General features: G+C 36.6%; 1 protein-coding gene and 1 long non-coding RNA gene across 3 annotated transcripts in view; one reads left to right on the forward strand and one right to left on the reverse strand.

Moving 5' to 3' along the window:
* Nucleotides 1–15874, forward strand: part of LOC108055590 (uncharacterized) — a 131246-nt gene that overhangs the window by 108809 nt on the left and 6563 nt on the right. The window lies entirely within an intron of this gene.
* Eip75B (Ecdysone-induced protein 75B) overlaps nucleotides 1–15874 on the reverse strand; it is a 115921-nt gene that overhangs the window by 67302 nt on the left and 32745 nt on the right. The window contains exon 1 of one of the 2 annotated variants that reach the window (XM_017154565.3): nucleotides 10181–10692. The exons of the other annotated variant lie outside the window; for it this stretch is intronic. Coding sequence (XP_017010054.2) covers nucleotides 10181–10265 — 85 coding nt within the window. The 5' untranslated portion in view covers nucleotides 10266–10692. Of the gene's footprint in view, nucleotides 1–10180; nucleotides 10693–15874 lie in introns of those variants that run through there. 2 annotated transcript variants of the gene reach the window in all.

Below are 15874 nucleotides of genomic sequence, written 5' to 3' on the forward strand. Positions count from 1 at the left end.
CAGGTAAAATAGACGAAACCTTATCTTATCATTGAAATGCACGTGAACGGAATGGGTAAACATAATCGTTTGCATAGGGGCTAATATCGGACAGCATGTTGGACCATGTGCCTTCTAGGTGGGTGAACTAGTTAACATTTAATGTAAATGCTGAAATCAATAATATAAGGAAGTAACTGGTCAATTTATTGGGTTATTGGTAAAATTATTTTAAGGAAACACCCTATAGAACAAAAAGTATTGATCTTCCAATGGAAAATCCTCTGATAAGAAGACAAATCGCAAGCATTGAAGGTTAAATCGAATGGATTCCGACAGATGGCGCTGCGGGGGCAAATGGCTAATGGCGTATCCGTAAGATACATTTGCTTATTTTTAGCCACTTAGATACCAATTGTGTGTGTGCGTTTGCCGAGCTCAATTCACTAGAAAAACAATGAAAATTTTCAGACGGACAAAGTTCTGCTTTCAAGTACAAAAATTATTTCGAGCAGCCCAAAAACCATTTAGCTCTCTATTTTAAAATGCGTGTTCGAGTATTTTTTTTGGGTGCAAATGTGTGAGTGTGTGCGTGATGGTCTCATTTTCGGTGTACATACACAGAAAATTATTTCGAAGTTCAAGGTCAGTAAACTTGCTACGCACACGCACAATGGGAAACGAAATAAAATAAAACAAGAAAACCGAAACGAAACACGAAGTGCGCAGAGAACCCGAGCACTAACACAATCGCCAAATGATCTCTCACACGCACACTGCTCTCTCGATCGCTCTCTTTGCGTTTAAAACTAGAACGATTTTGGAAGCGAGATGGAAAGAGAGGATCAAATGGAAAGGAAGGTAAGACAGATCACCAAATAAGATAAAGATATAGAATGTATCTTTGAAGCCGCAATACCCTCTAGGTTAAAACTGTGTTTTATTGTTATCTAAACCTACAAATCCTACTTTTGTGGAATTTATAAAAAAATCCATTTCTTTAGGACCTATCTTAAATCCTTCTTTAATTAAATTGTCTTTGACATTATATTAAGTATACTCTTCAAAGTGCCTCCTCAACAACCTTTCTGTCTAAGTTGTTTGAACCCGACAAGGGTATTGCGATCGTTTGATCATAGGAAATAGTTAAACACAATTTGAAACTTGTGCGGGTGTAAAAACGATATCAACTTGATTTGTTTGAGCCTCGAAATGATCTCCGATGATCTTATGCTCGAAGAACCAGTTTCGGGTCTCGTTAATTAACGAAATAATCTGCTGGAAACTTGTTCAAACAAAACTTCTGTCGATGATCGAAGCGGAGAGGCAAAGGCCAAATCATATTTTGGCAACGGCAAGGGTCAAAACTCGCTGGGAAGGTCAGAGTTAAATGGTGGCTGGAATCGTTTCCTATCACGATCTCTTTTCCAGTTTGAAGTCGCATTCTTTTCCAATTCCAATTTGAATTATATTAATAATGTTTACTGGCCCAAAAAAACGGAAAGTTGTTGAGCGACTTTTTCTTTTTTTTTCAGTTCTTATTTGGTTACCTCATCCCATTACTGCTATCTCCCTTGCTCTCCAGAAAAACAGAAGTAACACCCTAAAACTAAATAACAAAGCAAATACACTATGCGTTCTTCTTAGCTGATGCTGAAATCAAAAGTTGGGATCGCAGTAAGTGCTCTCTCCGCCTTTGTTTTCTTTCTCCAGTCATTGCTTTCTTTGGTTCTACTCTCACGTCTTTCTCTTTGCTACTTTCTTCGTATCTCTCCGAGTTATGTAACGTGGCCATGGCCATGGCCTGCTTTCTTTAGTTGGCCAGCGTCTTGGTCAAGTGAAATGGGTTAATGGGCATCGGCATTTCACTGAGATTGTTTGTTTTGGTTCTTGGTACGATTGGAATGGGAAAGAATCTTTTCAAGAGCATTCGGTAGTCTTTTTTGGACTACTTCTCGCCTTACTTTCTGTTGGGAAGATTTTTGAACGCATTTTTCTATATAAGGAAATATTGGAGATCTATTTTTTAAAAGTTATAACACACCTATTTAAAAATATCTCTAGAAATGCTGGCGGATCTCATTTAGACATTTGCCAAGCTTTCAGTTCTAATTATGGTTGTTAAATTTGTTATTGTTAATTACGCCAGTGCGTGTGCTTTGCCATGATTAATATGATTAAGAGAATCTGAACTGATGACTGGGTGATGTCATTTGGCCAATCGTTTTGGAGTTTTAAAAGTTCCAAACCGGCAAAGCCTATTAAAAATTATGGGAATTTTCGCAGAGTCATATTTGAGGCTCGGTTCGGTCGAAGTTAGACAATCGTAATTCGCGTAATTAGGCGAGTTCAAGTAACTTTTGCTTAGTGCCTAGTTTTGGCCATGTCATGGCTCAGTTGCCAAGGGGCCAAAAGCGCCCCCAACACCCCTCTTTCACGCTCAGCTGTGCGTCTGGCATATTCAAGTGTCAATTACAATTGCCTCAGGGGCGCAAACAGAGAAAAAAACGTGAATTTAAATGATTATACACGGAGCGAACGTAGGCAGCATTTAAAATGCGTAAAACGAACTTGAACTTCAGCACAAAAGAAGGAGGAAGTCGGCCCGAAATATCTACGAATTATCTACCTGGCGCAACCCAAGCAAAACCCAGACCCTAAACCCTAAACCCTAAACCCTAAACCCTAAACCCAACTCGATTTCAAAGTCAAGGGCTAAGGGGCGAACGTGTTCAAAATGCCAAATTACCCTACATAGATAAGTCCCCAAAAAGTAGTGCCCTAGAAATCAAGAAGGGGTTTTTGGGGGAGTTACGTGGCTCGTGGCACGTTGGGCGCCATTTTGTAGGAAGCTCCGAAAGAACGAAAGAGAAATGAAAGACCTCCGAACAAACCGCTTTGGATCAACTCAAATTTTATGCGGGCAACATTAACAAAATAAAAAAAAAATAATACAAAATAAAAAAACACAAAGAAGAACCATAAGAAGAAGAAGCATAGGGAAGGGAGAAGAACACACGCACCAAAAAGCGAACAAGAAGAAGACACTGCAAAACCGAGAACCAAACTTTTTTGGCAGAAAAAAAAAAAAGAACACACCAAATAATGAAAATGTCAATGTCCGAACAACCTTGAAAGAAGCCAAAGGAGAAAAGCTGCCACACGAAAAAGAGAGATATTCAGCGGGGGGAAGAGGGTGGAGGGAGAAAAAGAGAAGGGTGGAAGGAGAACCAAAAGGTAGAGCGTATCGCATTGAGAATCACTTAAGTGTAAGGGCCCAAATTGAATTTGCAATGCGCATAAAGTTCTCATCTAACCCTAAAAAATAAATTGAAAAAATCCAATCCAAATAAAGGGTTTTGCATCGTTTTCGATCCGGGCAATTAGAATTTGAGATCACTGGGATTGATCGCTACGCAGTTGAATAGAAAAGTTAAGCATATCAATTAGAGATGTCTGAAGTTCTATGGGTACCTTTGGGTTTCTATGGTTCTAAGGGGAAAACCCACCCATTAAAACAAAATTGAAAATCAACGATCTTGAGATAATTGTTATAAGAGAACTCCCCAAATAAATAGGATACAGGACCTAATAGCAGTTCTGGGAATACAGAGCAGAAACATGGGTAATATTTATTCTAAAGGCTGAAGTCTCTAAGAATCCAACATAATAGTATAGCTAAGCAATAAAAATTCGACTGTAGTTATAGTATGTGTAAAAGGGAAGTAACGTTTAGGAGTAAATAAAGTTTTGTACTTTGCTGAGCCTAAAAATAAAAAAAATAAAAACAAAATAAACAATATATAACTAAAAATTAAATGTAATAACCCATTAATATAAATATTCAAATCAACGGACATTTGAAAAAGCTATTTGCTCCACATATGCTGGCGCCCCAAGCGGGCGGCATTAGCAACTCAGAGCTTTCACAATACGTAGTGTTGCTACCTCCAGCCGCCAGGTGGTTCCGCAAGAGAACCCAACATGTTCGTTAAGGGGGTTCTTAGTGGTTTTCTAAATGATTTAATCTTTTATTTTATTTAAGATCCGTAAAGAATTATAGCTTTGAAGTTTTTACCATTTATTTATTATTTAACAAAGTAAATTTAAAAATAATGTGAGGTTAAAACAAATGAAAACTTTTCGTTCAAAGAATGGGTCATTTAATCTAAAAGGGAGAATTGCATTAAAATCTTGATAAACTATAACAATTCAAAATCGTCGTTAAAAAAAAGGCGTTTTAAAATTACAAGTTTGTAACTTTTCTTTTATCCAATCGAAATTTACAATTTACAACCATAAATTTAATTTGATCTAAAAGACAATTAATTAGTGCAGCTTTTGGCGAGATAGAAATTAACCAACCACAAAAGCTTGTGTAAAAATTTACAGTTGCTCTTTGACGTCACTGCAGTTTTTGAAGGAAAGCCGAAATTGAGTTCATGAACGTTTGTCGACTTCAATTTGTGCGCTAGGCTAGGCGAACAAAAAAATATATATAATATGCACATGGTGGGAAAGGGAGAGGGAGAGGGAAGGAGAAGGGGCGAACAGTCGCCACATGCAACGAGGTCACGTGCAGTTGGCTTGGCAATATGGCGCTCTACACTCACACAAACTCACGACGCGATAGCGAGCGGCTCTATGAAAATGCACTGCAAGGTTGCAGCCCCCCGGGACCCCCCACGCCACCCCCTTCGCCCCCTCATTGTGAGACAGGGCGAATGAACTGAACTGACCCGCTTCGCAGTAACCTCTAAAAATTCTCTCTACGTATTTGTGCGACTTTTTGTCTACTATTTTTGAGATTCTATTGAAATAGACAATCAGCGGGTGTGTGGGTGGTCGGCTTTTGTTAGCTCAGTTTGGTTTGTAATAATTAAAATTTTATTTGGTATATATTTTTAGCTCTTTGGATTTCTGAAACTATTTAGTTTGGTTTCGGATATGTCAAGACTTCACAATTTCTTCTGAAATTTTATTCTGATTTTATTGAAATAGGTTAAAGGTATAAACAAAAATATTTTGAAATCTAATTTAGTATCCCAACTGCGTGTTTTCAAAACCAACAAAAATCGACATATTTTTGAACTAAAAAAATGTCAACCTATAATCTATAAAACCCTATCAGTTGGTTATTGTAACTTTAAAATTAAAAAAAAACTCATAAAAACTCAAAAAACATAACAATAGTTCAAACATAAGAAGAATATTCTTTTATCAGTAATATTTTGTGTCTTTGGAATATTGAAAAAGATTTAACTGAGAATTATAAATATACTGAGTAAAAACCTTAGTATTAAAAAAAAATGCTTTCAATTAATACCATCGTTATACGGTTTTCAGGGATCTGTTTAGTTTAATCCTTCAGTTTCGGCTGAGCGAAAGAGACAGGAAAAGTTTTCCAGGGCTCTCTCATTCTCACTCTTAAGAAACGATACCATTTCCGTTCGCCATCGCCAAAAAGCTTTTCGCTCAAAGCTTTGCCCCTTGAGTGTGTTGGTGTTTGTGCGGGCACACAAATTGAGTGCAAGTTCATCACACAGACGCACACACTGGCGAAACTATGACAAAATCCGTAGCTGCAGTTTGTATCTGTGTGTAAATTTAGATCGAGGCTATTGCTTCACAATGCTGCTGGTGCATTCAACTCGGAGTTCAGCTCGTACAAAGCAAAAGCCAGCGGCAGAGAGCAAGAAATGACATTAAGAAAAATTATGTTGAATTTATTTATTGCATAGAACGCAGCGCTAGCCTCTCTCTCTCGGTTCTCGATTCAATTCCAAATGCAAATCGTGTGGGTCTGAGGCACCAACGATCACAACCATCGGACAGGGGACCGTACATATTCCGTAGCCGCGCACATTTATTTTTATGAGTTATTTGACTCAGTTTCAGCGGTGGCAAGGTTGTGGCCCACTAGAAATACTGGGGCCAGGTGAAGAACCCCTAATGACATTCGACTCGACTCGAGCGATGCGATCGAGCCGATACTGTGAGCTTGGGACTCGTTTTCGTTTTCGCTTAGCTAATTTGTTACAACTTACATACGTGGCGGGAATCGAGGGATTAGAAGCGTGATTGATCGATCGCAATTGACTTACCTGAAAGTAGAATACATATTTGATAAGTAATTGAAAAGGTTTTTAGCAAAGTTTCAAGGGGAAAGTATGAGGCTTTAAGAGACGTAAGAATAAGTCTAGATAAACCCTACTCCAGAAAAATGTATCTTTAAAAACTAATAAAAAACATATAGGAATTATTTGTACATTTAAAATGTTCCTAAATTTTTAAGTCAATTGTAATATATAAAAAAAAATCCTGGTACACTAAACTGTAAAAATATTTCTTAAAAAAAATAAAAATTATTTTAAGCGACACAAAATTTTCTTAAGAACCATTTACTTTAGTTACAACTTTTCCTATCCAATTAATCTTTGATCTCCAATCCAACCGCCGCATAAATCAAGCATTTCCCAACATTTTCAGCCTTCACTCCGGTAGCTGAAAACTTTTAAGCCATCCGCTCACTCTTGGCCAGCGATAAAAACAGTTAAGCAAATGTTCATTCAGGGGCATTTGTCCACTGGCACAATGGGAGCACAGCAGTGGCGAATGCAACGCGAACAGGAGCGGATCAAGGTGAGGCGGTGGCAGCATCCATGCTGCAGTGGAGCCCCCAACTGGGCGCCAGAACCGGGCCAAATTGAAGGTCGGACATTGGCCCAAAGCGACTGATGCATTTACCCCAGAAAACTGCAGTCGGAGAGCGAAAATCAGAGGCATTCTCTCCCGCTCTCTTTATCTTGCGCTCTCTCTGTGGTGGCCACGTTGCGTATGAGTAATACGTGGTTTTGTCCCACTCCCCCAGTATCTGTTTCTCTTTCGCTCTCTGTCTGTGTCAGCGGCAAATGTTGTAATGTCTGCTGCAGTTGACAGGCAAATGTGATTTCTCAGGCAAAGTATGCATTCGCACTTTGGAAGGATATAAAACACGAATTGTTTAAAAAGCAATTGCAAATTCATATTTCTACCACTCAACCTATTTTCAGTAACGCTTGGAATTTAATATGTTTCTTACATAAAATAAAACTAAATTTTAAAACAAAATATCTATTAATTTCACCGATCATAAATCATATAATATTTGTGATTATTTATAAAACTCGATAAAGACTATTTTAAATATGTTTAAAAGAGACTGGGTTTAATTCTAAATAAATCATTTTAAAATTATTTACCCTCTAGTATTGCCAAATTTAATCGATCGAAGCATTAAAAGACTATTTGTTTATTCAAAAATAATATAAACATGTAACCAATCTGATCCTGATCAAGTATACGCACTGTTTGCCTACCCATACAGACTAAAGTCCCAAACTGAAACTGAAACTGCCTTGCACCCTTGACATCCCCCTGCCCCTCGCCATCCCTCTGATCCCCCCAGCAAACGCAAATGTTAGCAGAGTGAAAAATAAAGCAAAACAAAAAAAATTTTATTAGGTCATATGGCTGGCATCATATCGCCGCGTACATCGGCTGTAGCGATAATAGAAATAAACACACAGGCGCAGAACGAGCACACACATAGTTGGAGATAGGGGCAGCAATGAAAAAACAAACCCGAGCTGAGGCAGGTCAATGAACGCCGTGGCAATTCCAAGGCCAAAGCCACAATGCCTAGAACCCCGGAGAGAAAAAATAGAGAGGGAGTGCGATAAGCGAAAAATCCGAGAGAAGCAGAGGGGAAACGAGAGAGGAAGTTTCGGGGAAAATAGGGGAAATGCGGTGAAATCGTCTAAGGGTTTTTCCTATTCTAGTTTATTAGCAAAACTAAGTTGTATTAATTCCAAAAATCAAACATAAATAGGATATAGGAAGCAGATATCAACCAACTCTCCCAACCTTTCGAAACTTGCGAATAGTTTGGAGAACAGAGCACGCAGTTCTATAAAGAGGGCGAATAAACTGCGTAGCTATCGGGTTCTTTAATAATGCCGGCGACTGTCGGTTCACTTATCTAATCTTTTGCAAAAAACTTAGGCAAAAGATACAAAAAAAATATGAATAAAAAATGTTAAAAACCTTTTTTCAAAGAAATGAAAAGGCTTAGAATTATCTAATAAGATGTTAAATGTGATTGAGCTGCTATCAACATTAGGGTGACTTGTGGTATCCGGAATTAAAATAACTATTTTACTATTTTAGTTTTAAAATCTTTTGCCTATATTTTCTATGTATTTTATCGATAAAACTTATAAAAATACAAATTGATTAAAATATTTTACCCTATGCTTCTAGCTCAAATCAAAATCCCACTACTACATGTGCTCAATTTCATTAAGTTTATTCTACAAAGTCCACATATTTGCAGAGAATCAAACAAATATCAGACGTCACAAGACAATCCCATTTATTCACAAAAAAAGTGTCACCCAAGCGTTTTGTTCGAACGCAAAAACCTAATATTGTCAGTCATAAATCTCTAACTGGCAACAGACAAAAAAACGGAAAGACATATAAATTCAACAAAATAAATGCCACAAAATGTCAACAAATGCCCCAAATACTTGTGGCACGTGCATGTGTCTGTTCATGTAAGAAACCGAAGCCATTCACTTGCAGCAGTTAGTTACAAATAAAATAAGCAATATCAAAGAGGCTAAAAACTAAATTCCGGCCGCAATCCAATCTTCGTGCCATCCATAAACGCTATCAATTGAAAGCGAAATTCACTTTCATGGCTCCCAGTTCCCTTTCTCCCGCGCCATATTCCCGCACATTTGGCCAAGTTCAACGACCGCACGAGTCCCTGGCCTAGATTTTCCAACATCAGCGACAGCAACAGACATTGCTGATATTGCTGGTGTGCTTTTACTTTCGTTCACCGTCGGATTCGTTCGTGTTTTTCGCTGCTTTCGGCTTCAGTTTGATTGGTGCTCATGGAATAGTCCCACTCTCTTGGAACGTTCATGCTTTGGACTATAAGATAAGAGGAACTGCTCCAAATAATAATACAATTAGAATAAAAAATAATAAAAAATCTAAAACAGAAAAATTTAGTTCAAAACTGTTGTGTCTCGACTTTGAAATACCGGCTAATCAAAGTCGCGTTGCAAAATTTGTAGCCTATCTTCAAGCGCCGTTTTTAAAAATCCATATACTTTTTCAATTTGTAAATAAAATTATTTTTATTTTGATTTTATAAAGATGGATTTTATTAAATCCTCTTGCTTATACATATTCATTTATTGACATTTTACGACCACGTATTCCAGCATCACATAAACGCTTTGTCGTCAAATCGCTTTTCTCTGCTACGCATTTTGATTGCCGAATATGAATATGTAATTCAATTATGCGGCAAGTATTAATCATAACTTGTACGTCCATAAAGTATTCCGACCAGGATGTGGCCAGTCAATATGCCAATAAAATTCTTATTGCCCGAAAGCAGAAGAAAAATCCCTCGGCTAAAAGATAACAAAAACACAAGCAGCGAGCAAAACGCGATTTGCTATCGTCATGACGTGCATCCCCCCTTTTCCCCTGCCATGGATTGTTGCGTTTGCTTTTTGTTTTTGCACAAAAGGAAATATTTAGGTTAATGAGTTCAACGACCGCCGAGGAAGCGCCAAAAATACACGCAGTACATGGAGCCAATAGAAAGATAGACAGAAAGTGAAATCATTTTTTCTAGACAGGGAAATGTGGATGTGGAAAAACCTAAGCGTGGGAGCGAAAAGGGGAGTTCTTAGTGACTTTCAAGAATATATAATAAGAAATCATTGTAAAATTTAGTTAATGAAATAGATGATATAATGATGTAGAAATAATATAAAATGATTTATTTATGACTAAAGAAAATATAAAATAATTAATGAAATAGAGCAGTCAACTAAAAATATTTATGTTTTAACTATGTAAAATATTTTGTGCTTCTATACTATTATTGCTTAGATATAGTCTATAGATTTTTAGTAAATATCGTGTCCTTAAATAAATTTATGTAATTAAATTTATTGAATTCAAAGTTTGAAATAAAAGGACTGTTCAATTTGACAAAACAAACAACGACAGGACCCATGAACTAAAAAAATCCGATGGATATTCTTCAATCCCAATCAATTGCAATATTTTTTCAATGTACTGTATTCCCATGTCTATAATCTATGAATATTATGGTGATTCATTCACTCACCAGCTAAAACTCGCCCAATCAGACGTTCGGTATCGTCTATATGTTTCGCCTGGGCAAAGAGATCCTCCCGACTGCCCACCGTCATTATGTTTGATTTCCGTTGAAAAGGGGGCGTGGCTCGAGGTATTTAAGTGTGGTATTACCAGGTCGATCGATTTGATTTAATTTAATAAGATTTGATTGGAATTGATTTGATTGATCTATAAATTTGCTAGGTTTGTACTAGTTATTGTTTTTAATTATCTATTTAAGGCTTTTTTATGGCACCTTTGTGAGTGTTTAATTTTTTAGCTAACTATGATATTTTTGCTAAAAAAATGTTATTCTTAATTTTGTAATATTTCAATTTGATTTGATTTCTTATTAAATATTTGTGTGCACAGATATATCACAAAATAGCAACCAGAGCAGCGATGATGTAGGATTTTTTACGTGTTTTATTTTTGGCCAAGTCTTTATGCATTTTCATCTAATAAATGCCACCACCATTTGTTTTTGCATTGCTTAACTATTTAACATTTAGAAAGACTTATCACTATCTTTTTATGACACTTGAGGGATTCTCAAAAAATATAAATACATATATGTTTTTTTGATTTGTGCTTTGGCCGTTAGAATTCACGTGGAAATGCCGAAAAGTTTGGGACAGGATTTTTGAGCGCCGGGCACAGTCTCAGTGTTCAGAATTCAGTATTCGCGCAGCGAGCGAAGAACGCAGAATAATAAGCAAAACAACAAACGCGGGGCGCCAAAGCCGAAATGCAGAAGCAGAAAATCGCAAGTTTCTCTCAGCTGTTCGATTTGTTTTTCGCTTTTTTGGGGCCGGCTATTGGGGCTATAATGTTGTTGACTGCTTGCTTGGAGCTTTGGACTGCTTGCAAGCGGTTTTGGGGAAGCTTTTCAGTGGTGGCGCGTGGATTTCAAGCTGATTATCTCTTTTGAATTATAAAGACTGTGCATAATTGCTTTATAATATTTGAATATTTTATATATACCAACGGAATTATTCTCTCCCATTCTAATATCTATTAGAGATCAAATGTATTTGTAAGTCGTCCAAATACCAAATATCCTAGTCTGTAACAAGAACCTAAAACTAAGTTTTTAGGTGTGAATATTGACAATCATTCTAAGGAATTATTATTAAGATTAGCTCTTATAAGGTTACATTTTCGAGTAAAAACTTCGAACAGATTTTAACGACCCCTAGCTATTTTTGTTTTTAATATTTATCAACACTGCTTTTCTTTCACCAAAAAGTTTTGTTTAAGCAATTTTGTTTAACCTTTACCAATTAACTCAATTCGAACCGAAATCAGCCATTCTTGGAGCAGACAAATGTCATTGGCTCAGGTTGATGACGAACATTTAACCAAATGGGCAACTATCAGATTGTGGCCGCCAAAAACCAACAACGGAATTAGGGACCTCAGCGAAAAAAATCCTCAGCCGATGTCTGATTGCCAGTCCGGTTGGCAACAGAAGCTCCGAAATCGTTGTCCTGCCTGCCGAGGGCCCGAAAGCAGAGCGAAGAAACAGCAACAAAAGCAGAGCGGGCCAAAGTTAAATGAACTGTGAAAATGCCAATGACAGAAGAATTATTCAAGGCCGCCCTGACGAACAGCGATACGAACCAAAAACGGGGCGTGAGAAAGGCTTCGGCGATGGCCAGTGGCAACAGCAACAGAAACAAAGGCAACTAGAGCTACAGCAGAAACCACTCAAAAAGTTTCCTAAGAGAGGCGAGAGAAATCCCAGGAACAACCCATGCACAATCAAAGGAATCCCAATTAAAAATATAAATAAACCGAAATTAAATTTAATGATGAATAAACCCTACTCAGAACAATAAAACGTTTTAATACTCTGAATATTATTATAATTATAAATTGAAAGAAAGAAGATTAGTCTAATAAAAGAATTTAATTATAAAGAAAAATTAAATCAATAAATTGAGACGATTTTTTTATTTTTTTTATTTATTATTTTAACTTAGTAACTAATAAAGCAATAGAATCTTTTAAAAGTCGAACCAAATGTAAGATATTTTGTGTGAAAGAAGTAACAATATTTTCTTTTATAAGCAATTTTGTCAAAGTGACTAGCGCAATATTTTATATCAGCGCTAGGATTTTATATCAAAAAAAAAAAAAAAAAAATAGCTTACAAAAATTACCCAGCAAACAACAACTGCATTTAAGACCAAATAGAAGACCAAAGACAAAATCAACGTCTGTGGCTTGTGCAACGCGAATGCGACAGAATCCTTGAGCTACATAGGTATTGTCCTAGCCAGCTGCTAAGTCACCTCCATTTTCCGCCATCCCCTCTACCTTCCCTTTGATTTTCCAGCTACCCAAGAGTGACATTGGGAACTGTAGCAAAATGTCAGCGAACGCATTTGAACTTTTCATTGCAACCGAAACTCCCCACGTAAACCGAGGGATGGGGCGGGGGCCATTATCTCCGCCCACTGAGGCCGTGCCTCTGGGTCTGCCCTCAATTCGGATTCGGCTGCCATGTTGCACAATCCCGGCCAGCAGTCGCAGCCAGCGATTCTGTGTCGTTGCACGGGTTCAGGGTCACTTCGCGTTGCACTCAGCGCCCAGCAGCAACATCTGGGTGTGGGTTGAACCACTTGGGCTGCTGCACGGTGAGAAAAACTTTCAGAAGTTTCCGGCTCAAATTTATTGGAAGTCAAGTAATCACGGTCCATGCTCTGATTTTCAATGGTATTTTTAGATTGTCTTAACAACGTTAAAATTTATAAAATAAATCTAAACGTATTCAAAATAATTTAAAATCTAGAATGATTTGAAATTGAATTAATGTAATTTAAATTTACCCCAAGTGTAGCGTAGTAAAAAAAACAGAAATCTCTAGTGATTTAAAAACACTTGAAATATGTATCTATAAAGTATGCTAAGAAAAATTACCAAATTAATATATGTATATTATTCTACACTTCTGAAAAACGATTTGATTGTTTGTACGATCAGAAACAATACAAATATAAATAATGATTGTTTTTTATATAGAACATTTTTTTCTGTGCAAAATGGCTTGTGTTGCTGCCACTAGTGCTCCATTAAACGTGTTAGGCGCCAAACGGTGTGAAAATAAAAAGCACTTAACCCACCAGCAATTCACCGCTGATTCGATTAGGCCAACACCGCTGAGAAGTGAGAATTTCGAGGAGAAGGGGATTAACTTAATGGAGAAACACAATTTTAAAAGAGAATGGAAGGTTGCGCCCGGTGTAAGATGACCACGGATAATTGAAGAACAGGAAAATGACAATTTACAAAATAGAAAAGATACAAATATTTAAAAGCATACTTCCATATTTATTTTAATTGCTAAAAACAAAATGTTTGTTTCCTTATTAGTAATTATAATTAGTCACATAAGAAAGGGTACCTTTTAATATTAAGTATACGTTATGAAGATAAAATAAATTATACCCAGTGAAATAAATATTTATAAATTAAGTTTAGTACAAGTTTAGTAATTATAATTCAAGTTTTTTAGGTACAGGCGTAACTCATCCTCACACAACTCTTCCAGATTCAAATATCTAACCTCAACCACATATAAATCGCATGATCCGCTGACGTTGTTCCCAAACGCACACCCCTCAACTCACTTGAACATGCATATACATTTATAGTGTGGATAACCTTCAATGTCTATTCAACTCTCGGGGAAATTCGTCCAAGGACATGACCTGTGCTCACCCCCACAGCGAATCGACTCCATGCAAATGGAACAGAAGGCGCCGATAAATGGTATCCCACCGTTTTTACACCCTAAAACCTCCTCCTGAAATCTTGGGAAAACATAAAACGATGTAGAAGACAAACCGAAAGAAAGACAATTTAAAAATTTTAATTAAATCCGAAAGTAACTGCAATGCAATTCAAATGTCTCGACAAATGGCCATTTGAAGGTGGTTATTATATTTGTGTAAGGATTGGCAGTTGCTTGCTTTGAGTGTGGCTCACAGTTTTTGTATGTGTGCCATGTCATTGTCCTGGATAAAGTGCAACGACTTTGGCCCTTCAAAACGTCACGAGAAGTGCGTGAAAAGCTTGAAAAGCTCCGAGCTGGGCTTTCAGGAGTAAAAAGCTATATGATTTTCTCAATATCAGGATTTCAAATAGAGGGATTTTTAAGAAATGCGTTAGAAATAATTTTATTAAATGGTATATAATATTTATAATAACATTATATATTTTTGTATATTTTTTTAAGAAATAAGTGCAGAACATTTTTTGTATTCTTCTTAAGTTAAGAAACTATCCTCAGGTGTAAAATATATTTCCAGAAGCCTAAAATATATCTGCAATCGTTGAAGAAACATGTGTATGTGTTCGGTGTGTGTTTTAAATCTTAATTTCATCTTTCCAATTTGTGGAATCTCTCTAATCGCTTTGTTTTGTGTTAATTTATCAATCATTGAGAGTTAAAATAAATGGTGTTGGTTCAATGTAAATATTTCTCTGATTAAATATAATGTATGGATTGGTATTCATAGCGAAAGTTGTGATAGGAAGCGCATAAATATAATGTATATTCCCCAATCAGCAGACAACAAAAGCGGGGCGACAAAAGTTGTTCACACAACGAATCTTAGAGAGAGGGAGAGCAAATGCAATGGAATGGGGCAGAGGGTGCTAAAAGGGGGTGGCTGCTTTAGAGAGTGTGAGTGAGAGTGCGTGAATGTTCGGCACTCTCAGATACAAATACAGGCTCAGATACACACAGACACACACACCACCGCACACTGGGACAGCACTTGGCCCAGATTATTTTGAAGGTCGCGTATTATCGACGGTCGTTCACCTATTTACTCGGCAAACAACAAAAGCAACAAATACACACAGCAGCGACGCTGACGTCGACGTCGACTGCGGGTGGGCTTTTGGTTTTTTCTTTCTTTTCTGCGTCTGTTTCTTTCATATATGTATACTATGTTTGTAAATTAATAAATGTTCTGGTACATACAGTGAATTCCTGGGAAAAAAGCTAATTGAGGGTATATTATTCTTTTTATAAAAATAAAAAGAAATAAATGCATAATTAAGGAATTTGTATCTCAATTTTTAATTTAACTTACTTTAAAATTTCCATTTATATTAAATTTAATTTTAAAAATATTTTACAAAAAAAAGCCCAGCATTTGAATTATTTGGTTTTTAAATTTTTAAATGAAATATAAAATTTGTATTCTAGTAATTTTTATTTTTTTCAATTGATCATTAAATTGTTTCAAATAATTTTCGATTATTTACTGTAAATATTTTGGTTGGGCTTATGTATAAGATCTGTGTGTAAATATTTTTGTCGCTACTGTTTTGAAATGATGTGTACATATATTTAATCAGCAGTTTCCTTGGCCTGTGGTTGCTTTTATTGTTGCAGCAGCGCGTGCGACATTTGTTGCCGTGTTTATTGGGAAAGCTCTCTAAAAAGGAAGCGGGAAAATTATGCGGAAAAGCTTTTTGAGGAAGTATTGAGGCAGTCCACAAACACTCCCACACATACGAGTATGGTTTTCCTTATGTTTGGGTATATTTTTCGCCAGTTAATGCGCATTAGGTGAGCAAGCGAAAAAATAAACAAAATGCTTAACAAATACTAATACACTTAAGAGCTAAATAAACACAGGGGTGGTATCCCGAAAAATGGGCG

This window comes from Drosophila takahashii, chromosome 3L, assembly GCF_030179915.1.
Source record: "Drosophila takahashii strain IR98-3 E-12201 chromosome 3L, DtakHiC1v2, whole genome shotgun sequence".
NCBI lineage: Eukaryota > Metazoa > Arthropoda > Insecta > Diptera > Drosophilidae > Drosophila > Drosophila takahashii.